Source organism: Mixophyes fleayi, chromosome 12 (assembly GCF_038048845.1).
Source record: "Mixophyes fleayi isolate aMixFle1 chromosome 12, aMixFle1.hap1, whole genome shotgun sequence".
In the NCBI taxonomy this organism is placed as follows: domain Eukaryota; kingdom Metazoa; phylum Chordata; class Amphibia; order Anura; family Limnodynastidae; genus Mixophyes; species Mixophyes fleayi.
The window spans coordinates 35,170,133-35,193,861 of NC_134413.1; the positions used below are offsets into that span (position 1 = coordinate 35,170,133).

A 23,729-nucleotide genomic window follows, 5' to 3' on the forward strand; every position below is an offset into this window, starting at 1 on the left:
CTCCGCTCTCTCTCCTCCACTGCATGCCCACCTCTAACTCACCTCTTCAACCTGTCTCTCTCCACTGGCACATTTCCATCCACCTTTAAACATGCGCTCATCTCCCCTATTCTAAAGAAACCATCTCTCGATCCAGTCTCTCTCTGCAACTACCACCCTATTTCTCTCCTCCCCTTTGTACACTAATTGCTCAAGTAGTTTGGAGGCAAACGCCTGTCTCACTTTCTCTCCTCTCATTCTATTCTCGACTCTCTGCAATCAGGCTTCCGCCCTCAACATTCCACTGAAACTTCTCTCACAAAAGTGACCAATGATCTATTTATTGCAAAATCTAATGGTACTTTCTCCATACTCATTCTCTGTTGATCACCCTCTTCTCCTACACACCCTTCACTCCATTGGCCTTTGTGACACAGTCCTATCCTGGTTCACTTCCTACCTATCGAAGCACTCCTTTAGTGTTTCTACCTCTGGCACATCCTCCCCTCTACTCCCACTATCTGTTGGGGTCCCCCAAGGTTCTGCTCTTGGCCCTTTCCTTTTTTTCATTGTACACCTCTTCTCTTGGGACACTAATTCGCTCATTTGGCCTCCAATACCACCTCTATATGCTGATGACACCCAAATCTATATCTTTTCCCCTGACCTCTCTCCTTCTATATTATCTTGTGCAACCGACTGTCTTTCTTCTATCTCCACATGGATGTACCAACGTTACCTAAAGCTCAGCAAGTCCAAAACAGAACTTATTATCTTCCCTCATGCTAGAGTCACCACCTGCCCTCAAATCTCACTCACTGTCAATAACACCACAATTTCCTCAGTCTCCCACGCCAGCTGCCTTGGTGTCACACTTGGCTCCGCCCTCTGCTTTATTCCTCACATCCAGACTCTCTCCCAGTCCTGTTGACTTTGCCTTAAAAACATTGCCAGAATATGCCCTTTTCTTACTCAGCATGCTACCAAAACTCTTATCCATTCTCTCATCATCTCCAGTCTTGACTATTGCAGCCTCCTGCTATCTGGCATTCCTGACACCCATATATCCACACTTCAAACCATCCTAAATGCTGCTGCAAGACTGATCTTCCTCTCTCACTGCTCCACATCTGCTGCAAAACTTTGTAAATCCCTACACTGGCTCCCTGTGTCCTCCAGAAGCAAATTAAAATTACTCGCCCTTACCTACAAAGCCCTCAAAAACAACACCCCTCCATTCATCTCGAATCTCATATCAAAATATTCTCCCTCCCCCCTCTTAGATCTACCTCTGACCTTGTCTCGTCTCTGATAATCACCTCTCACTCCCGCCTACAAGACATCTCCCATACTGCTCCCCACTTATGGAATTTCCTACCACGCTCAATCAGACTTTCCCACAGCCTTCAAATCTTTAGATGCTCTTTGAAAACTCATCTCTTATTTAGAAGTGACCTTATCCTCGATAACACTATTCACAATAATGCACCCTCACAACTATCCCAATCTCCACTCTGAGCCACACTAGCTCCTCTTGTTTCAGCTGTGCCCTCTTCCCTTTAGAATGTAAGCTCTCTAATGAGCAGGGTCCTCCATACCCTTTGTATTCATGTCTCCATTCATTTTGTCTGCCTTGTCTGTTCTTATTTTACGTATGTCTTGTTTTATGTATGTCCTTCTCTTCCATACTGTACGGCGCTGCGAAGCACTGTGGAACCTTACAAATCTACGATAATAATAATAATGGAAATAAAATACAGGTGGCCAAGTGACCCAGCCCAAAGTAGCCCACTATGGGACCGGCCCAGGGGGCAGATGCAGATCTAACCCAGCCATCCCCTGCCTTGGAGTTATAGTTTCAGATAACAAGAAGCTAAGTAAGCAGTAAGAAAAAACAATCGAATACTTTGTATAGGTTGTATAAGAAGAGATATTCCTTGCAGGAAGTTGGATGTTGTCACTTTATAGGTCATTAGTAAGACTTCACCTAAGCATTGTGTACAGTTCTGTAGGCTCTATCTCCAAAAATACATTAATAAAATAGAAAAACAAATCTGAAAAGGGCTACTAAAATGATGCATGTGCTTCACAATAGAAAAAATATCAACCGCTGAACATGTACAGCTTAGAGGAGAGAAAAGACAGTTGTGATACTGTGTGAAAGAAACATAAAAATATTTCAAAGATATTAAACTATTTCAAGAAGGCAGTAGTTTTTAAATATAAGAGGATTTGTAGAACAAGGGGACAAACTTTGAAAGTGGAGAGAGTGAAAGGTGACATAAAGAAGAGGATTTTTTTTCACAAAAAGGGCGATAGAACCATGGAATGTTCTCCCAGCAGTAAAAGAATTCAAGACTGCAAGGATCAAACCTATTACTATTGTTAAGACTGATATAGAAGAACAAAACAACGGCAGTCCAGATGGACCTGTAGGTTCTTTTGTGCCGTCAATTCCTATGCTTAGGAAGACAATGGATTTTCTTTAAGTATTAAATACGGTAAGTTGGTTTATTGTAACAACTACCTGTGTTGTAGTGTTTGCACCTCTATGTATAACTCTGCCCATTTTATATTCCCTACTTGGCAAAGACCTACATTATAATGTTACTGCACTAAATGCATTTTATGTACTGTGGTCCACATTGGAACATATTCCGAGCAACAACAGGCAAACAAGCTAATTTATTAATTTTGTTAGCCCCATTTATGCTATCGAGCAAACTGAAAATGTAAGCTTTGTGTTACAAAGCTGGTTAACGACTCAGTCTGTGCGTAAATTGTGCTTGTCTGGCATGTACTTGACTTTAAGACTTATCGTGTGCAGAGTGTCAGTGTGCAATTTGTGCTCTATCATTTTAGAATGAATAGGATGTCATTAGTGACCATACATTTAAGCAAGAGCCCTGCTTGTGTCTGATTGTAAAGTGGCGTCATGCCGGACTTTGTTTTTTCTTTTTCCATCTATGCTAAAAACTTTATTAATACAAATGTAATTCTGTAATCACAGTCATTAGGAAAGTGTTTCCTTAAGAGGGCCTCAGAGAGCTATTTGCCAATTCTATCAACAGGGACTCTCTCCTGACAGATGCAGATTTCATTGTTCAAACTTTGTGGCTTTCATGACATTGAAGTTTTTAACACCAACAACACCACGGCAACCTGCAGAGCATTGTGCCGAAGCAGCTAGCAGTATAACTCATTCAGTATCATTGAATAAAGCAGCTATCTTTCCAGGTTTCTGAAGCAGAATCGGCTATTGAGGAGTTCTTCCTCATAGCTTTGTACCTTATGTCACAATCCAAATGTCCATGCTGTGTAACCTATATATGCGTGTTATAAAAGATTGCCACCTCTGCCAAATTCTATTTATTTTTCAATGCTTTTCTTGTGAACAAAGGAAATAAAAATGTCTAATATAGTCTTATTTTTAAACTGTATATGTATTGGATTGAAAATAGTGCTGCTTTAGAATAAATGTAGACCACAATGTTTGCTGGATTTTCAGAACATTTCTTGTATAATCACTGGGAAAAATCTGAGTTAGTCGTTTTTATTTAGATGTAGTCAGTGACATTTTGCACCTTGGCCCAGTGGTTGAAATGGAAATTTACAAGTGGGGGTATTGAAAATGTAAGTGAATGGAATTTGGAATTTGATAGTTGTTTAATCAAAGCATTAGGAAAAGTGGCGGTATGGCATACCACCATATATCAGCACACTTTGACCATTGTCTTGGCCTATAAATGGTCCAATTGGAGATGTTCCTAAAATGTTCTACGTCTCTTTATTTTAGATTTAGATTCTAAAGATAGGAAGCCATGTTGGGTTAAGTAAATGGATTAACGATATATGACCACAGAAGAGGTGCACAACCTCTTTTAATCCGAGGGCCGCATTGAGAGAGAGTGTACTCATTTCATCTTAACTTTCTTTGGGGGACAGAAATGTGTGTACTGCCCCCTCTCATCTTTGTACTAATGCATTTTCCCTCTCACCTCTGTGATAACTCATTTTAGTATTTTGGGGGACACATCAAGGATATTCAAAGTTGTGAAGAGGGAATTTGTTCACATGTCCCATTGATACTGCTACAGGAACTGTATATGGATGTGTACTCCTAGTGAAGATCCTGCAATTGGGTGTTGTCCTGTGTGATACCAGCACAGCTCCCACTTTACCATACCTCCCAACATATCTGTCCTCAGCAGTGGGACAGGGGGTGTGTGGCCACATTGCGACTGGGGCACTGTAAAGCACTAGAGTGTCCGCTAGATACCTCCGTTCCCCCAACATTCCCACCCGCAGGGCAAACATGTCCTCCGGCTAGACAGAGCCCTAAAATCAGGACTGTCCAGCTAATATTGGGACAGTTGTGAGATATGCTTTACCACACCAATATCCTGCTTGGCTACTATGGCAGAAGAGTAGTATACTTGCCTTATCTGTACTCCGCGCTTAAAGTTACATATTTACTCTTGTTATTCCTTATTAGACACATTTTTACACTAGGGTGCGCACAGCTTTTGTAATAATTTTCAGGTTAATGATATTAATGATATGTCCTGTCTTATGATCTCCTTAATGCCATGGTAGGCATTTTCTCATGTGCTCAGTATTACTTAATATAGTTAAAGTAATGAATTTGTGTTTATCGGATGAAAGTTACATGAAAATTGTTTTTATTTTGTCTTTTCCTGCGTTTACGAGTATTTAATTGAAAATAAAAGCACATTAAAATGTGTTTTTTTAATGCACTTGCAATTGACTGAGCATGACCTAATACATTTAAAGGCATTCTTCTCAGCATGGTGGCTCAATTTGTGCCATTAGTAGCTGATAGCTCTTCATTTCCCTCTGACTCTGACCGCCAATTGGAGTTGAGTTCAGAAATGGAACATTATCAGTCAATAACAGTTAAAACTGATAGTGTGATAAACGAGCCGTCAGGAAAGGTGGTGTATTGTACTCTAGTTGGGGGGGGGGTCTCTATTTGTACTCTAACCTCCAGGAAAGGAAATCCGTATTGTATGCTAACCAAAAAGGGGGTCCTATTGTACATTATCCCTCAGAAACAGGTCTATTGGTCAAGGTGAATCAGTACATACTGCTACTGTTATTCTGTGCTTTAAGCTTAAAAAAATTCTTACACAGATCCCTATGCCTAGATGACCACATTATGCGATGTTGAAGTCCACGGAGATGGACAGGTCAGCTTCTGGGTTCTGTGATGGGGCCTGTCAATCACAGTTGTAGATATTTGCATTTCTATCATACGTCTTACACACACCTTAAAACAACTAACATATTTGCAATATAACCATGGCTATAGCTGCAGTCAGTGAGAATTATTTACTCACACTAATCAATGGTACAAATTTGCACTTAAACCATACCACCAGATTTTGAAATTAGTATAGCTGTCAATTTTGCACTAGACAATTAAACATTAATTGTTGTATGTGTGCACGCGCACTATCCAGCACATGAAATGGGGGGGGGGAAACTTCTACTTATTTTTAACAAGTAAAATATATAAAAAAAACTTCCCGAATTACAAAGTTTTAGTTCCATATGAAGCTTAAATATTGTAATCCAACAGAAAATGGCATTGTGTAATAATATTATATGTAAAGTCAATTTCACAGAATGTAAGATATTTACATTTACTATAAACAGCTGAGTACATTCACTTGCATTCTGTAATGCTCTATAAGTGGCTATGACAGGTTCCTTTCTTGTTCTCCTCTAAGCATATAATTATCCCTCCTTTTCACCTGGACAGAAGGTCTGCTTTTCATAGGTATATTATTATTTTTTTCAAAGAAATGTCTGTTTATCATGTACAACCCTTTATTCATATAATCCCTAGTCAGTTGATCCAAATTAATATCTCAAATTTTCTGATTGCTTTACATATCTTTTCATCACTATTACTACGAGCTATGAATATTATACAGCTGGATTGTCATCTGGAGGTAATTGGTTCCTCAACCTCCCCAGAGCTCCTCTCAGAGCCCCAGCTTTTGTGATCCCTAGAGGATGACCGTGAGCAAGAGGACCGATCAGAAGCCACAATCAAGGACATTGCAGCTTCCATGTGCAACCTGCCACCCCCACACCCTATAATCATTTTAAAGTAGTGAATGAAAATGTGATACAGATGGTTATGTAACTTTAAGGCACAGTAGTTTTAGACAATTAATTACATAGATATTCACATCTTCTGTTAAGATGCATCTAAATAAACTCTTCGAAATAAATGTACCCCTCTATGAGGTCTCAGTGTTGCATTACGAACAAGAGATTCATCATGAAGATAAAAGAACATTCTAAGCAAAACAGAAAAAGTTATTTGAAAAGCAGAAGTCAGAGGAACTATTTAAGAAGATTTCAAAACATCCCTGGAGCATTGTTCATTATGCAGAAATGGGCAAAGTATGGCACAAATGAGAATTTGTCCAGAACAGGCCGTTCTTAAATAAGTGAGCATTCATGCAAAAAGACACTTGTTCGGAAGGCCACAAAGAGGCGTATGGTACAATCTTCCATGGCAGCGATTGCAAAAACTGCCCATGATAAAACTAGCCTGGGCACAAATGTGCGCTTTATGAGAGGGTAGCTACAAGAAAAACAATATTGAAGAAAGTTCTCATGAAATCTGACCAACAGCTTAGCAGAATGCCTAATATCATGTAGAGGTAGATTATATGATCTGATGAGATCACGGGTAAAATGTTTGGCCTCAGCACTAGATATCATCACAAGAATCTTATCTCTACTGTAAGTCTTAGTGGCAGAAACATACAGTTATTGGAAAGCTTCTTTTTCAAGAATTGGAAATTTTGTTAAAATATAGACAGATATTGAAAGAGAACCTGCTGAAGTCTACAAAAGACCTCCCACTTTATATAGTGATGTATATATTCTGTTAGACAGTGACCAATGGTATACAAAAAAACACATTCAGGGTCTTTAAGTTTGAAAAAATAAATGGCCTGAATTGGCCCAGTCAACGTCCAGACCATTGAGAATCTGGAATGATTTGAAAATTGCTGTTTGCCTATAATCCCAATTCTCCCTGATGGAACTTGGGCAATATAGCAAACAAGAATGGGTGAAAATCGCAGTATATATTTCAGTAAGCTTCTCCCACCTTTCCTCATCTTGATTCACAGCTGTAATTGCAGCTAAAGGTGTCTATTAAGTATTAAAATAAGAGCAATGCGCTTTTATGCAGTCAGTTATTGTCTGTTTCTCATTTGTAATTAAGTAAAAGTTTAGTGTTGTTGTTTTTTTAAAATTTGAATTGCAGAATAAATCCATTTATATTTCAATATGTAAGAAAATAAAATGTGAAAATGACATGGGTAATACTTTTAATAACCACTGTACATTTCCTCATCGTGATCTGAATAATATGTCTCTCATAATTTCCAACCTAAAAAATAGATTAGATTATTCGATTTTATCAAACAGATGTGACAATAATACCCTTTAAACCAGCAATAAGCAGATCTAACAGTTCCAATATAGTCATAATTAATGTTACATAAATTTCATTATCTCATATTAGTTAGAACTAAACAAAATGCGCCACATGTAGATTGCCTCTCGTTCTTTATTTGTTTTGTCTGTCTTTTTGTTTATCTACAATATCAAACTTCAAACTAAAAACAAATGCAGAGGCTGTTGGCTTGTAGCACTATACTGTGATACATACCTTGACTTGTAAAATTGTTTGGGGGAATTTGTGTACTAAACTTTTATGGTTGACTAAGGAAAGACTATCATTGTTATATTTGACTAAAAATAGGACCATCATACACCATATGTTCTATCTGTGAGCGTGCAAGTAGATATATACACAACATTCACCTTACCCATCAATGGACAAGCTTGATTTGTCTGAGAACAACTTTAATGGCAGGCCGGGTGGTTGTAGCTGACCTTTGTGCTTGGCAAGGTTTGATGCAAATTCTAATGTCTTGAGAGTGGGGTGATATTAAAGACCGAGCATTTGCATCTTGCCAATTATTTTAAATAGGTGTTGAAGACAGGTGAGGTCCGTTTCCATTGAGTAAGAAAGCAGTAGTATTCCTCATGAAGGGAGCAGCTGAAATGTTTGCACAAGTCAGAATTCAGTGTATAAATTGGTCTTAATTCTTTTTTTAGAGTTATTGTTGCTTGAAATGTACAGTCCCAGGATTTATTTTTATTTGGAGTGCTTACAAATGCACATAGAACCCCTTTGTATATATTCAGCACAGGAGATGGGTTATTAAAATGTTAGTTCCCAGTAAAAACCCATCAAAATAGATCTTCTGTAAGAGTCACCCGAAGGTCACCAGTTGATGTGCACGGTTAGTGAATATACCTGTACTTTTATCTTCCTAATGTCTTTCAACATATTGGAGTAGATCAGTACAATTCAATGGATTAGCAGTTATAGTCCTTTCTTCTTTTTAAAGGATGCGGATGATATTGCTGCGCCACGAGAAGAGAATGAGGAGCAGTCATCTGGGTTCTCTAGGAGGAAAATTCTTTCTAACTGGGACCGCTATGAAGCAGCAGAGAAAGAGAAGGAAAATGAAGTACTGCAACGTGGGGCGGATTATAGTGTCCTCCTCAGTTCCGCAGGTTGGTGCCCAGACCAGTCTAATATTGCATATTTGTCCTTATTGGCTCACGCCAAGGCCTGGAGGTCAGAAAAGGTTTATTTGCACAGTTGCACATTGTTTTTTCAACACAGTGAATTGTCTGTTTGTATTTTTCTGACAATGTGTGGGTAGGAGCTGGCATTTACCTGATTGCTTGCCATGTGCTTTAGGGATTTTTAGGCTGAAAATGTGGAGTTTTTAGAAGAAACAATCTTTTGTTTCTTATAAAAAATAGATAATCCCTTGATGGCTACAAAGAAGTAAGAGCAACAATATATTGTGGTTTGGCAGAACATGAGCCGCTACAAAGAAACAATGTGTCAGTGAGATTTTATTGATCGGAAATAGCATTTCCAATATATTTAGAGAACATCACTCTGCACCGTGTGGAATAATGAAAACCCTTTATAACAGTCCTGCACAGAAGTGCAATAACACTGTGCTACACATTGCTGCCAGTTGTTCATTTACATATATCACAAATATACTGTACTGTGCTCATAATTGTCTCCGCTGGACTGTTGTCTGATTTCTTATGGAAGTATCACTTTAATTTTTCTGGTTTTCTTTAATGCTGTCACTCAAATTAATTATTGCACAACATTAATATTTCCCATTTTTGAAGGTTGTCCATTCAATTCTACCTGTGTTATCAATTATATCTATCTATCTAATACATACTTTTTACTGATGGGCAACTTTTGAATGTTGCCCTCCAGGAGATCTTAAAGGAGAGGTGGGCGTGTGATGATGGAGGGGGAAGGGCTTGGGAATCGTCTAATTTTGGCCCCAAAATGACGCGATTGCCCAAGAATCGCATCATTTGGGCTCCAAATCCTGCCCACTTCACTAGTAAAGGGGCAGATGTGGGAGAATGTCCTGCTCTCCTGGGGGTCCGGGAGGCCTACCCGGATTTCTGGAGTCTCCCGAACATCCCAGCAGAATTAGCAAGTATGAACTAATAATTCTGTCTCTCTCCTTCTCTCTTCAGTGGCCTTTCAGTTGCTGATGGTCCATCTCTCTCAGAGGAGAGCCACTAAGGTTATGCCTGCATAGTAGTCAGACAAAAATTGTAACTCACCTGTGGGATGTCCCAGCATTCTTTTCTGGAGGCTTCGAACTGCACCTGCTGAGAACATAATGCTGGACATCCCTCAGGTGCGGTGTCATTTATATCAGAGTGCGAGTGTCCCTGCATAGTAACCGTTTCAGGCTGATCTCTAAAGACTAGCAGCTGAGATCCAGATTCTGTTAATATGTATGTGTTTGTTTGTTTTTTCATTTTATTTTCATAGGCCCAACATGCACTACTTAAAAAGATTTTTGATGGATATTTTTTGTTTTATTATGGAAGTATATTTGACAAATAATGACATTTGTTACCAAGTAGGTGATTGCATCATCACTGCTATTGCCTTTATTGTATTTTACCTGCTGCCTGCCAACATACCTGTGGCTTTAGTATAATGACCTTTAGAAGAGAGAAACGATACAATGCATGAAACGATCAGCAAGCACTACTTCTGCACCTTTGTGACATCGTAGCACTGCATGTTAGTGCACAAAAAACATAGCTACAGCTTGCAGGAATGTGGAGGTTCTGCACTCACACATTTCTACTCGAATATTGGCAAGTTGTAGGGAGGAGTGTTTTCTGTGCCTAGCACAAAGAGACAGAAAGGCAATTGATTGGGAGTTTGTGAGATTTTATTAAACTTTATTCATAGGATGTCACAGCCCCATACAGCGCATAATATTTAAATAAGTGAAAGGGAAGTTGGATGGGCAAACTTGAAAGGACATTTTTTGTTTTCAAGGAACTGCAGAACTTTCTCAGAGGGCAAACAGTCTTTATTGTTACGTGTGCTTGGAGGATGTGTAAACTCGGTTGGCTAACATGGGCTCATGGCTCTAACAAACACTTGGCACACGGGGTGAAGTTACTGTATAAAATACACAAAGCATTCATCCAGCCTGATATGTTTAGTTAGACAAGCACAGTACTGACAGTACTTTGGGATAACTGTTTTGTTATGGGCAGAGGCCCAATACACCACAGGTAGTTTCTTAAAAATAGCTTTGTACTTTTGCATATAGAGGTCATAGATTGCGCTCACAAACGGATGTAATCCCATCTCAAAATTACAGCAAGATAAGTTTACATTTGGAAGTATGTATGTGACCCACAAGGAGGTGAAAAGGAAACTCACATTACAGATGACCCCCTTGAATACCGATAAGCTGAAATACTGAAAACCACTTTTCCATGGAAGAAGAGAAATGAAATGAGGCCATCACCTGGCAATCTTTATTATTTTGAATAAATAAAATACTGTTAAAGTTTGTCGCCAAGTATATGAATGTCTTTCCTCAAATTCCAACTGGGCCAAGGAAAGGTTTACTTTTAGCAGGTCATTTGTTTCTGATGCTCATGTTAAAGGTAGTAGTTTTATTTTCTGTTCACAGCTCTTTTCTTTCGTCGCCTGCTGAGTCCATCTGGCAAGAAGATGCCATTGATACTCTTTCTGGGAGATACCGTTGGAATATGCTGTCTGTTTTGATTGCTATCAGCTGTGTGGGATGCTAAATATAGATGATGCGGAATCATCCTCCTGCTTTAGGATTCTTTTACTCCGTCTTATGGGGTTAGTTTGGATGCCGCTTGCCCGAGGCTGGTGCATGTCATTCCCATTCTCCAGCTCCGTGTTTGTTAGAGTCTGAAATCCTGTGACAAGACAAGGCTGACCTGTATCAGAGAGCGTGAAAGCCTCGCTGTCAGTGTCATCAGGAAACCAAGGTTTGCAAAGACAAGCTTACCAGGTTCACAACTGCGTATCGCCTAATAATGGGGACAACTGGATAACAGTAATGGAATTACCATTTCTCTGATGTCCTTTCTTGCTGCAAACAGAATAATCCATTTGTCTTCTTGTGACCCCTCTTAAAGGAGAGAGACTCTTTCTGTTTTACAGCACTATTGGATAAAGCTCTTGAAGGATTTTTGTCATTTGTGCTAAGATTATTATTATTATTTATTATTATTATTATTATTATATTAGTATTAAAAGCAAATGGGAGTTTGTGAGCATTTATTAACCTTTTTTTATATTATTTTATCGAAGTCTTTGACTTCCTTCACACTGAATATTAATACCTACTCCTTAAAGTAGTTACATGTGTCATCTACGTTGTTTTCCTTTCTCGCCACATTTAAACTCTAATAAAAAAAATGCTTCCCAGCTTTTAGATACATAGACATTTTGGGAACCATTCAACCAACTTTACTTTGTTTTTGCTCATTTCTGTCTTTCATTGTAATCTACCAGGGGATAGCCGTGTCTGCTGCTACCCCAGTGTTTGTATGTTATTTAAAGGTAGTGCTCCATTAATAAATTTGTTTATGATAATTACTTTATATTATATTGCCTTGCTGGTACTCTTCATGGAATGTGTAAACATAGTGCACATGAAATAAAAAATAGTTAACCACACTTTTTTATTTTCATGTTGTCCTAATGCAAATTCATAAGAAGGTCATCATGAGCATAATTTTGTGGAAAAGGTGGAAATAACCTTCATCTTTCTCAATATTGATATTTCAGCTGAAGAGATTTTCCAGATGATTCATCAAAAAAGTTGGCTGCCCCAGGTTGCGTTTTGATGCAGTTCCCCCCTTCTCTTTCTAATGCATTCTTGCAGGGGAAAACATTTTAGAGGGATACCGCCAAGGCAGATATCCTTGTTAAACCCAAAGAAGGGCCAGACCCCACTTTATGCACCCAGTTCAGGTTCATATCTTTCCTTATTGTGGACTTTAAACGATTTCCTAAGATCTTGGCAAACAGATTAGCAACAATCATTCCGGCTTTGGTCCACTCAGAGTGAGTTAAATTTATCCCAGGCTGTCAAGTGGCAGACAAGAGCAGGAGATCTGTGGATCTGATCTATGCACCAAATAAAAAGCAACACCTGTCCTAGTGTTCGCTCTAGATGCCAAAAAAGCCTTAGAAAGGTCTATTATACTTTGGACCATAAGGGAAATGAGCTTTAGCCGAGACTTTTTATGCAAAATCACTACTTTTATATTCTTATCCCTCCAAACGATTCTGGCTAATGGTGTCGTCTCGGTTCTGTTTCAATTACCAATGGTACCAGACACCGTTGTCCCCATGTCTCCTCTACTAAAATATAGGACAGGATTGCCAAGAGCTCAGTTTGTGTGAGTAATAAAGAAACCACCTATAAACTTTTATCAATGGTTCTTGGTACCCTCCAGATTGCACGCAGTTTATCCCACCTCTTCTAAAGATTGCTGGAGACAGTGCAGAGTTGACGGCATCCTGTCCGACATTTGGTGGCACTGTCCCAAAATCTTGATATTTTGGCACAATATTCACAAACTTATTTAGGCAATGACAGATATTGCAATCCCTACTTGCTTATCCTACTCACTCCTACACTGTGCCCCCTGAAGACACCCAAGCACACCATGTCCCTCATTGGACTTATTCTAAAGACAGCAAAGTGTTCTGTTGTCTTGACAAAATACTGATTCACCCACATTCATGGCTGAAACTAATAGGGTATGGCATATTTACGACTTGGAATACATCAGAAGTGTGACTGTCCAATCAATTTCCATAACAAATGGTCAGCCTGATTCTCTCACTAAGGCCCCTCATCACATCTCATAATAGTTATTTAGCATCAGCCCTAACTTGAACCTAAGAGAATAGGACCTTATGTATGGCTTAACTGCTATCCCTTCCCAGTTTTCCCTTTACTAGCACCCCAACATACCCTTCCCTTCCATTCTACACTTGTCTACTCTGTACAGTGTCTATTATCCTGGCTTTTAGTTAATGTGTTTTGCTTTTTGCATTCTATTCAAAAATATAAATCCAATTCTTTAAAAACGAAAAAACAAAATTGCACTCTGGGAATCTCTTAATAAAGATAGATGGTTGGTGAAGTAACAAAGCAAAGCATGGATGGGCAAACTAGAGGTGCCTTGAGGTAGCTGGGGAACAAATATTAATGATGACATTTGAGCACATGGATGGTTTTTTTTTTCTTATCTGTACTCTGCTTACAATATATTTTTGTATTGCACATACCACCCAACATTATAAAATTCCAAAATTAAGACACAAATACTTCTCCTCTGAGGGGTGTGTGCCCATATCACATGGGGTGTGGTATAACTTACAACTGCCCATGGGACATTTCCCTGAAATCCGGACTGTCCTGCCAAAATCGGGACACTTGGAGGGGGTTATGATTAGTTATTTTATAGATTTTCTCACCGGGTGCTCTGCCACTGTCTGGTACGAAGGTCCATTGTATTTAGACACAGGAAAATCTTCTAAACATCTAAATACTGTTTCGAAGAAATTCACACAATTGGATGTGCTACTATAAGTATTACAATGCTATCTTTTATTACAGTATCTGTGGTCATGTTAAGTCACTCATGGGATGTCAGTATAAATAAGAGTAGTGAGAGATTTGTGAACAAAACAGAGTGACAGCCACCAGGGTGTCCTTTACTTAGCACTGTATGTTATCTGATCTTTGAAACAAAGCCTAAAACCCTAATTTCCTCTCAGTTTGAAGGACATGCTGGGATTATCTGTCAGAATTCCACATGGCCGAAGAGAAACTCTGACAATCCGTGCTTATCGTTTGTCTCTTTCTGATTGGTTCCTCCGACTACAACTCCAAAAAACTGCTTCTTCCCTATTTTTCCTTAAATCATTTAGTTTGTGCACATACCCTGCACATACTAATCTTGCACCTCTAATGCGTCATCTATTTTGATAAAACGTCAGCAGACACAGAATATATAGCAAAATATGTAGAAAAATAAGCTTTGTTTAACGATATTTTGCTGCTGTTCTAGGACTGCAGCCCTAAACATATATTGCAAATAAAACAAACTGTAGTAATTGTAGTTTTTAAGAAATGAGTGTGACACTACACAGTTGACTTGGAAAGGAATTTGTTGATAAGGAGCCCTGTTAGACTACAGACTTATATATAAAGCCAAAAAATAAATGAAAAGGGTGCTGATTCTGTGCAATTTTAAAAATCGATATCCATTATATAATTAAAAACATAAAAAGAAACTTATTCACACATATAACGTAAAACTAATGAAAAATGAACAAGGGTATGCTGGCCTATAATGAATAGCTGCATATATTTCTCGTCAATATATAGCTAGATAGCTTATATACCATGATAAAGCAGTGTTTGTCTGTAACTCTATAATAAACACACTTGAATGCTTGCAGTTCTTATAAAACTCCAGAATTAGGGAATTGTATAAGATACATCTGTAAAGCATTGTCCCTCTTTCATAATTACCCCTAAGGAGTAATAATTAAATGGTGAGCAAAATCACAATGTTGAATAAGTCATTATTAGCCATCAAACTGTATAGCAAATATACAGAGAATTCAAAATAAGCAAACAGTTCTCTAATATGTATTTCTTGTATCAAGCAAGTTAGCGATCAGTGCTGAAATACAAATGTCTACTGCAGACAGAATCTGGAATTCACGGCTTTACATACAGGCAGCATAGAGATCATTTAAAATATCTTGACTTGTTTCTCCACGCTTTTTTTTATAGTGGTTTCTTAAGAAGAGAATGTGAACTATCCTTTCCCAGTCATATTTAACTAAGCAGATAGCCAATCAGAGACTTGACTTGATCATTCACAGATAAAATCATTATTTAAACAATTTACACACAAAATCATTCAGTATTTTAAAAAAATAAAATAAATAAAAATAAATAATGGAATGCAACACATAAAAGCTTAGGTAGTGATAGACAACCTGATTGACTTCAGGGGAAGGACCTCTAACCTTCAAAAGGGCCACACATTACCCTTAATGTCAGTAATAAGTATCAAAACAATGCATTTAATCAAGAGACACCTCATCTGTAATAACATATCGGCAGGCATTTCAAACAAGTGTTACAAGTTATAACAAATCTGACAATAAAGCGGTTAGGAGCTAGGGGCCGCAGATGATGTGTGAAGGGCCACCTGTTGGCCATCACTGATCTAAGGTATATAGTAAAACTTGAGTATATTTAATTGTTGCATAATAAATGTTATTAATGGCATGCCACCCTTTACAGAACTGCTTGGTAATAAAAAATAGGTATTTCCACACTAAATCTGTCCTTTACAATCTTCGTAACATGATTGAGTGGTTATAATCCATTAAATATAGTACTAGTGATGTAAACTGTGGCTTATTCAGCTATAAGTATCCATTTGTGTGTAGACGGTATTCATTATATGCAATGAGTCATCTGCACCAGAGACTGTTAATTATGCCATATTTTAACGTGCAAAGTAACTATTGATCTTTATGTATTAGTCGTTTTTTTAAACTTTTTATCATGATAAAGGGCCATCAAGCAGTATGTTTTAATTGATAGCTGTACGTTTAAACGTATATCAAAAATATAACCACTCGATATGAAGAGACATTTCAGAAACAAAAACATGCCACTAATGACAATGTATTGGCAGACCCCACTGCCGTATGTTCAGAATAACAAACAGGTTTTTAATATAACTTGGAGTCAGTGCTTAAGCAATCCCTTCTAATGAATCCTGATAAGAGGAATAATGAAAGTTCAAAATAGTCAGAAATATAGACTTAAGTACACTTCGCAGTCTGATTACCAACTATATCTCTGGGTGTCATTAGACCAACTTTTCCCAATGGATAGATTATTTATTACTCTGTTTTAGTTAAAGTAGAAAGATTATTTTTTACTTATTATTTTACAGTGCGAAATCTCATGTTCCATGCTACAATCAAATGCAATTTTACAACCATTTGTAACTTCTAAAGTCACATTTTAGAATCAGAATATTGCATGTTTGAACCTAAGACATAACCTAAGACATTAAAATACAATCATCATCATCATCATCAACATTTATGTATATAGCGCCAGCAAATTCCGTAGCGCTTTACAATTGGGAACAAACATTAATAAGACAATACTGGGTAATACATACAGACAGAGAGGTAGGGAATGTCTTTCTGTCCCCAAAAATCACAATCAAAACATGTATTTGGCTTCCATATATCAAATAGGAAGACCTAACAATTATTGTCATAGTCTTGCTATAAAATATAGAGTCCAAACACATCTGTATAGCACACAATATTGGAAACCCTTTTTCAGACGCATCAGAAGATCCAAAATCCATATAAATGTTATAATGTATCATTAGTTTGTGTTTTACGAATAAAACTCCAGCAATTAGACTGATTTGACCTAAAAAGAAAAAGCAATCTAGTTTATAATTTTCCACTTAAATTATATATGGGGAAAAAAGGAGAGGAAAAATAAATAAGGGAAATTAAACAAAAATAGTTCTTAAATAGTATACATTGGTAATTAAATAGTATTTAATTCAATTGTGTTGTTAAGTCCCTTTGGAAATAGGGATCCAAGTACAAGAATCCAATATGTTTCATGTTTGCATAAACATTCTATATGTCACGCCCCCCTCCATTTGCATATTTAATGTGTTCTAACCCTTGAACTTTAAGTCCTTGTATGTCAACATAATGTTGTTTGCCAATGTGCTGAGAAAGACTGTGCGTTCTTATGATTTTAATATATTCAGTCTATGTTCCAAGAACCTAATATTGAGAGTGCGAGTTCATAAAACTTATCCTATGTAACTTGTAAATAAAAATCTGTGCTCTTGTGTTGTCTAAATAAATTCAGAGGTAATTTATTAATGTTCTGTGATTTTCTACATGGGCATTGTCTTTTTGAAAAAGCTCATAAGTGTAATCCAATTTTAATAGTGCTAACTTTTTCTTTACTTTTGATACTCGCAGAGTATTGGTTGAACTGAGAGATAAACAAGGACTTATTCTCCCTAGTTTCTTTAATCTTTGTTTTGGAAATTAAGAGGGAGTTTCTTTCTATCTTAGACACCTCCATAATAGCCTTATCCAAAAAACTTTCAGAGTAAACTTGATTCTTGAACTATTTCAATAATAATTTAGCCTGTTTTATTAAAAGCATTAGCTGATGATCAATTTCTTCCAAGCCGCAGGAGTTGACTTTGAGGAATATTGTCTTTCAAAATGTGCAGGCGATTGCTCTATAGATAATTATTACAATCTACTTTCTTTTGGACAGTTTCTGTGATTATAGTCTGCCTGTAAGCGACATTGCTATATCCAGAAAATTAATACTAGAAGAATTAAATGCGCTAGTAAAGTTTAAACCAAATGTGTTGGTGCTAAGGTGTTCTAAGAAACAGTGTTAGTCCCCATTCTAAATAAAAACAGATTGTCTATATAACTGCTCATTTGCCTCGAAAGACATATTGATCTTCAAATAGTCCCATATATAAGTTTGCAAAGCTTGGAGCAAACCTAGTGCCTGTGGCAGTGCCCAGTGTTTGAGAGTATGTTGAGAATCATAAACAAAATAATTATGGAATACTAAAAGAATAGAATCTAAAATAAATTCATGCTGCATTTTATAGATTTTCATCTTTCAGTAGGAAATACTTTACTGCTGAAATCCCACCTTGATGTCCGATATTTTTTATAAAGGGGGTTTAACTTCACAAGTAAGGAAATGGTATTTCTTTTTCCAGTAAAATCCTTGAATTAGTTAAAAAAAAAAAGTGTGGACTCTGTTCGTAGAGTTGCAACTTAAACCTGTAAAAAATAATCTATATACTGTGATAAATTGGTGGTAAGGGACCAGACGTCAGAAATAAGGGGAAGTATGAGAGATTTGTGAATTCTGGGTAATAATATATGGGGATAACAGAGTGACTAAAAAATATGAAGTGATACATTGTCTTGGATATCGTCCCATCGAAATAGGCTTGTTCCATAAATGTGTTAAATTATTCTGAAACTCAGCAGTCAGATTACTTGAAAGCTTACAGTAAAATGTATTATTAGTAAGTTGCCTGTAAGCCTCAAGTACATAATCAGTTATATCTTGTACCGCAACACCACCTCCTTTTATGCAGGTTTAATTATAATAATGCTATTGGCTATTAAATGTTTCATGGCTTCTCTTTCATGTTTACTTAAACTATCTCTAAGAGGGTTTTTTTTAGACTTCACACATAGATTCCTAAAGTCCTCCAAGGTCGCCGGTTACAATGCCTGTATGTAAGAACTTTTAGAATTCAGATTTATATTTCAAAAGTCTGAACATTGTTGATTGATAGTAAAATATATTTCACATTGTCATCTGTAGTTTCAGCACTTTCCTTAAGAAGAACCTCAAGAGAGTACAAAGATTCCAATTCTGTTTATCCAATAAAATAGGAGTGCAAGTGATCTTTATTGGTTTTACTGTCTTACAGTTAAAGTACCTATTACAGCATAGGATTCTTACCTATTTATTAAGATAGACAAATAAATAAAATACATGTAACTTAGAGGCCATAGCAAATATGAGGCCCTTACCAAGGAACCCTGATTCATATAGGGTCAGAACTTTAGAAGACAAATTGAAGCCACCATTATTTTCTAATTGTGGCTTTTGGTGAATTTTTTTCTTCCCCCTCTGCAACCTCTATTTGTGGGTCTCTGAATGTTTTTGGGTATCCTTGTATCAATATACGAAACCTGATCTGATCTTTCCAAAATGTTGGGCGGTGGGACCATTCCCTAAAAAAAAAAATTTGATCTTTTATCTAAAACTTGCCTGGTAGTCCTTTTCTCAGATTGTTCCAATTCATAATCAGTCTCTATAGTATTTCCAAGATGAGATACATAAAATTCCCATATCGTATTGAACTCTCTCTCTGTATTATGTCTCCACCTAACATTGTGATACATAGAAGAGAAATAAGTCGTGTTAGCAGACTAAAGAATTTCTTAGTCCAATGTTGTTTGTCCTTTTCATATTCAGTTTTGTCTCAGAATTGTTTTTTTTTTTTTCCTTATTGTTATTTGTACTTATTCATCTTTTTTTTATCTTTCTGTCTTTATAACTGGATTAGTCACAAAAGGTTTTAGAAGATGTTATATTTTTTTCTACTTCTTGTTCAATGGATCATACTTTTTTTCTCTCTATGGCTAATTAAAAGCTTTATTACAGGGAAGGAACAATTATCAAGAGTACGGTTCCATTCTTCTGTAATCTTGTTATCATCTTGTGGCATCCAGTTCCTCTCTAGATGCTTAGATTCTAACTTATTAAAATCTCCTGTGCTCATTCCATCTCTGACTAAAATATGTAATCTCTCTCTCCACTGGTGACTTCCCGTCATTATACAAGCACACATTGATTACTCCTATTCTGAAAAACAAAACATAATTCTGACCTGAATACTCACTCAAATTACCATCCCATCTCTCAGCTTTCATGCCCCTCCAAGCTTCTAGAGAGACTTGCCTACACTCGCCACCTTTGCCTCACACGCTTTCTTTCCTCACAATCTATTGGATCCTCTTCAGTCAGGCTTTCGCTCTCAACACTCCACAGAGATCACTGCTAAAACCAGAGGCCATTACTCTCTTCTAATTCTCCTGGATCTTTGCTGCATTCGACACTGTTGACCACTCTTTTCTTATACAAATGCTACAATCCCTAAGTCTTCAAGACACTGTCCTATCCTAGTTCTCATCCTATATTTCAAATTGCTCTTTCAGTTTTAATTTCTCTGGACCCACCTCTGCTCTGCTTCCTCTATAAGTTGGAGTACCACAAGGCTCAGTACTAGGTCCTCTGCTGTTCTCTCTATACCACTTCTCTTGGAAAACTAATAGCCCCATATATAAGTTTGGATTTCAGTATCATCCTTATGCAGATACCCACATTTATCTGTCCCAATCTCTTGACCATTTGTGTTGTCCCGTGTTACTGACTGTCTTTCTGATATTTCATCTTGGATGTCCTCTCGACAACTGAAACTCTAAAAAAACTGAGTTAATATACTATAGGTGGTACTAAACGCCTGACAGGCTCTCCAAGATGTTTCCCACATCCACTGTAAACTGTTGGTGGAACTGTGGCCCCTCCACATTCGGTGGACATGCCCACGCATAGTCTCGTTCTGAAATATGGTCCTATTGATCATTAACTCCATCTCCGAATAGCAATTGTCTAAGGACCCATGGACTTTCCCTCTCTGTCGTTCTCTACCTGATGAGAGTGCCCCCTCTAGTAAGTTGATCTCCCATACTCTAGGGGCTGCAAAATTTCTGACAGGCAATCACTGGAAGAACCCTGACCCCCCCGCCCCCCTCTATGCAGGCCCTCTGGAATTATATCTGCCATATCGCAAGTATGAAGAGTATCACCTATTGCCTACATGAGAAATCTCACAGTTTGATCATGTTTAGGCCCCTTGGTAACTTAGGGAAAAACATAACTGCCTATCCACCCCTGCCCTGGTCCAAGTTGTGGGAGCGGCGGACCAACCAGCGATCTAGACTCTGAGTCTCTGGATCCTCCAGGCTGGGCCCTGCACCCTCCATGTATACAAGGGGCTGGGGGTGCAGGGAAGCAGGGGGGCATCTCCCCTCCGGGCCAGTCCCATAGAGGGCTATCTTGGGCTGGGTCACTGGGCAACCTGCATTTTCTCCCTTTAAAATAGGCTGCTGAGTCGAGTCTTGCCACCCAGGCTGAAATGTGCCAGCCCTCCCCTGAGGTATATGCTACCATTTTGATGGTCTTTGTCTTACACACATTTAGGACACTAATACCCATATGTTACCTGTTAGCATTTTTCCGATTTCAATGTCTATTCCTCCCTTTTACGCCTTTCCTCTTCCGTCCATCTCCCCCTCTGCCCACCAGTTTCAACCCTTCTCTATCCCTATTTTCTTTCCCTCTGCTCGTACACCCTCTCCCACTTCCATAAAATAACAAAGTTTGAAGGAAACATTTTCTGTGTTCATATACAATTGTTCAATGTACTTGTTGTTTTGTCCTGTTTCTTTCTTTCTTTGTTTTGTTTTTTTAAATCTTAATAAAGATTTTGAAAAACAAAACAAAAAAACAACAGTTAATAATATTCCCACCCACCAACAGAAGTTGCCTACCTGACATTTCTATTTCTGTTGACAACATGACCATAAATCCCACCCCGCAAGGTCGCTGCCTAGGTGTGATCCTTGACTCAACTATCCTATCATGTTACATACATCTAAAAAACATTTCCAGAATATGTACATATTTTACACATGACACAGATAAGCCTCTATATATTTAACTATCTGGTACGCATATAAGCTTTTGGTGTTATATCACTGGGTCACCTTGACTATAAACTACTACACTATCTCTGGCGCTTCTGCTTATTTCACATGTTACTCCGATTTGGTATCTGTTATTTGGAGATTCCAAGACTTGGTATTACTGATGAGGTGGTGATAAGAGTCGTTCACTTGCTGATGTGCCTATCTTACACCTATCTTGAGTACGCAGAATATTTACCACAATTTATTATTGCTATATATTTCCAATAATACTGCACTATCAGGCGTCCCTTTCTCCATTTTTCTTTTATATAAATATACATTAAAATTTATTTTAATCACCAAAAAACACAGTAAATTAAAAGTAAATATCGCATGATAAAATAAAAATATATAAAAAAACTCAATAAACTGATCCAGACCTGTTAAACTAATAAACATCTTATATATAAAAGTCTCCTGTAGTGCACATATATAGGGAAAAAAATATTTCAATTGTGTTTTCCATAAAGCAGTATATTTTATGCCTTGATCCTGGATTGTTCTTTATATAAAATCAAGGGACCTTTCCACACTTTCCAAAGTGTGGAATGATTTTTGCACTTCTATGTTATTGTTTTTTTGGGTCATTGGGTCATTTATTAGCCTGCAAACTGTTAAACAAATACATGGAGAAGATGGTGAATAGTTCTTTTGTATTTTTTTTTTTTTTATAGCCAGTAAAAAAACAAAAAACAATATTCTTTACAGATAAATATATTGGTTCATCAGTAGGTACATTTATTAATAGCTTGGCAGGAAACAATGTCACGGTTGGTCATGCTCACTGCTCTTCCGTTCATATTGGTGATCGATGTTGAAATGAAAATGTCTATGGCAGACCCGGGTCTGGAATTCATGACTTCACTTCAAGCTATGTGACGGTTTTCCAACAACATGTAAATAGGCAGCATACAGATTTAAAATAACCAAACGCATTTCTCCACACTTTACTATAGCAGCTTATTCAGAGGAGAATGTGAATAATCCTTTCCCAGATCAATATTAACTAAGCACATAGCCAATCAAAACCTTTGTTCGATCATTCAGTGATCTAAATTACAGCATATTCGGCTATAGCTATCAATTGTGTGTATATAGAGATATATATACTTTACTTTTATGTAACTTAATTGTTTATTTCATAAACTTGTAGGATGCAGAGTGTTCCCCATGAACTTAAGCGAGTCAGCAGAGGAGCAGTTAATTTCTATGAACACTAGAGCTTTCTTAGCTGAAAATGCTCTAGCACTCAAACCCGCCCTCCTTGCACCACCCTTAAAACACGATCTTGTAAATAATGATAATACTATTGGCCTGTAAGGCTGAGCAAATCTATTTTGCAAACTGGATATTGCCTTGCCTGTGATGGAAAATTATATTCAACAGATGATGTGATGAGTGCCTTAAATAATCAGAGGCTAATGATGTAAAATTAAAATTCAATTTGAATTTAATTATTTTGCCCCAGGGGAAGGGACAGTGCAAACATTCCCAGTATATCTGTTCATGTCATCATTAAGTCTGAGTGGCCGTTGCTGGCAAGAAAATCTCAGCTGTGATTTTCTTAAGATATTTTTCATTTTGTTCTTCTTGTGATTTTTGCAAGAACTGATATTTTACTAAGCAATTCTTATAATAAAGAATATTATTCACATGATTGCCTGTGACAATCAATGGGTAGATTGAACAGCGGTTTATCGAGCAAGCCATCAGTGCATTTGCAAGCTATGGGTTCGGATTGATTTCAGTCGATAAAAACTTGGCTTAGTGTTCAGCGTTTGTAACATTATTCTAGTTTGTCATTTCTGTT

The 23,729-nt window shown here is 37.4% G+C and overlaps 2 protein-coding genes across 2 annotated transcripts in view; one reads left to right on the top strand and one right to left on the bottom strand.

The window, feature by feature from the left end:
* The window catches only part of CHRM5 (cholinergic receptor muscarinic 5), a 127,272-nt gene that overhangs the window by 25,437 nt on the left and 78,106 nt on the right, over positions 1-23,729 (bottom strand). The gene's annotated exons all lie outside the window — the stretch shown is intronic.
* AVEN (apoptosis and caspase activation inhibitor) overlaps positions 1-23,729 on the top strand; it is a 308,235-nt gene that overhangs the window by 9,691 nt on the left and 274,815 nt on the right. Inside the window, exon 2 of the mRNA XM_075193568.1 lies at positions 8,451-8,619. Within this exon, the coding sequence (XP_075049669.1) occupies positions 8,451-8,619 (169 nt within the window). The remainder of the gene's footprint in view (positions 1-8,450; positions 8,620-23,729) is intronic.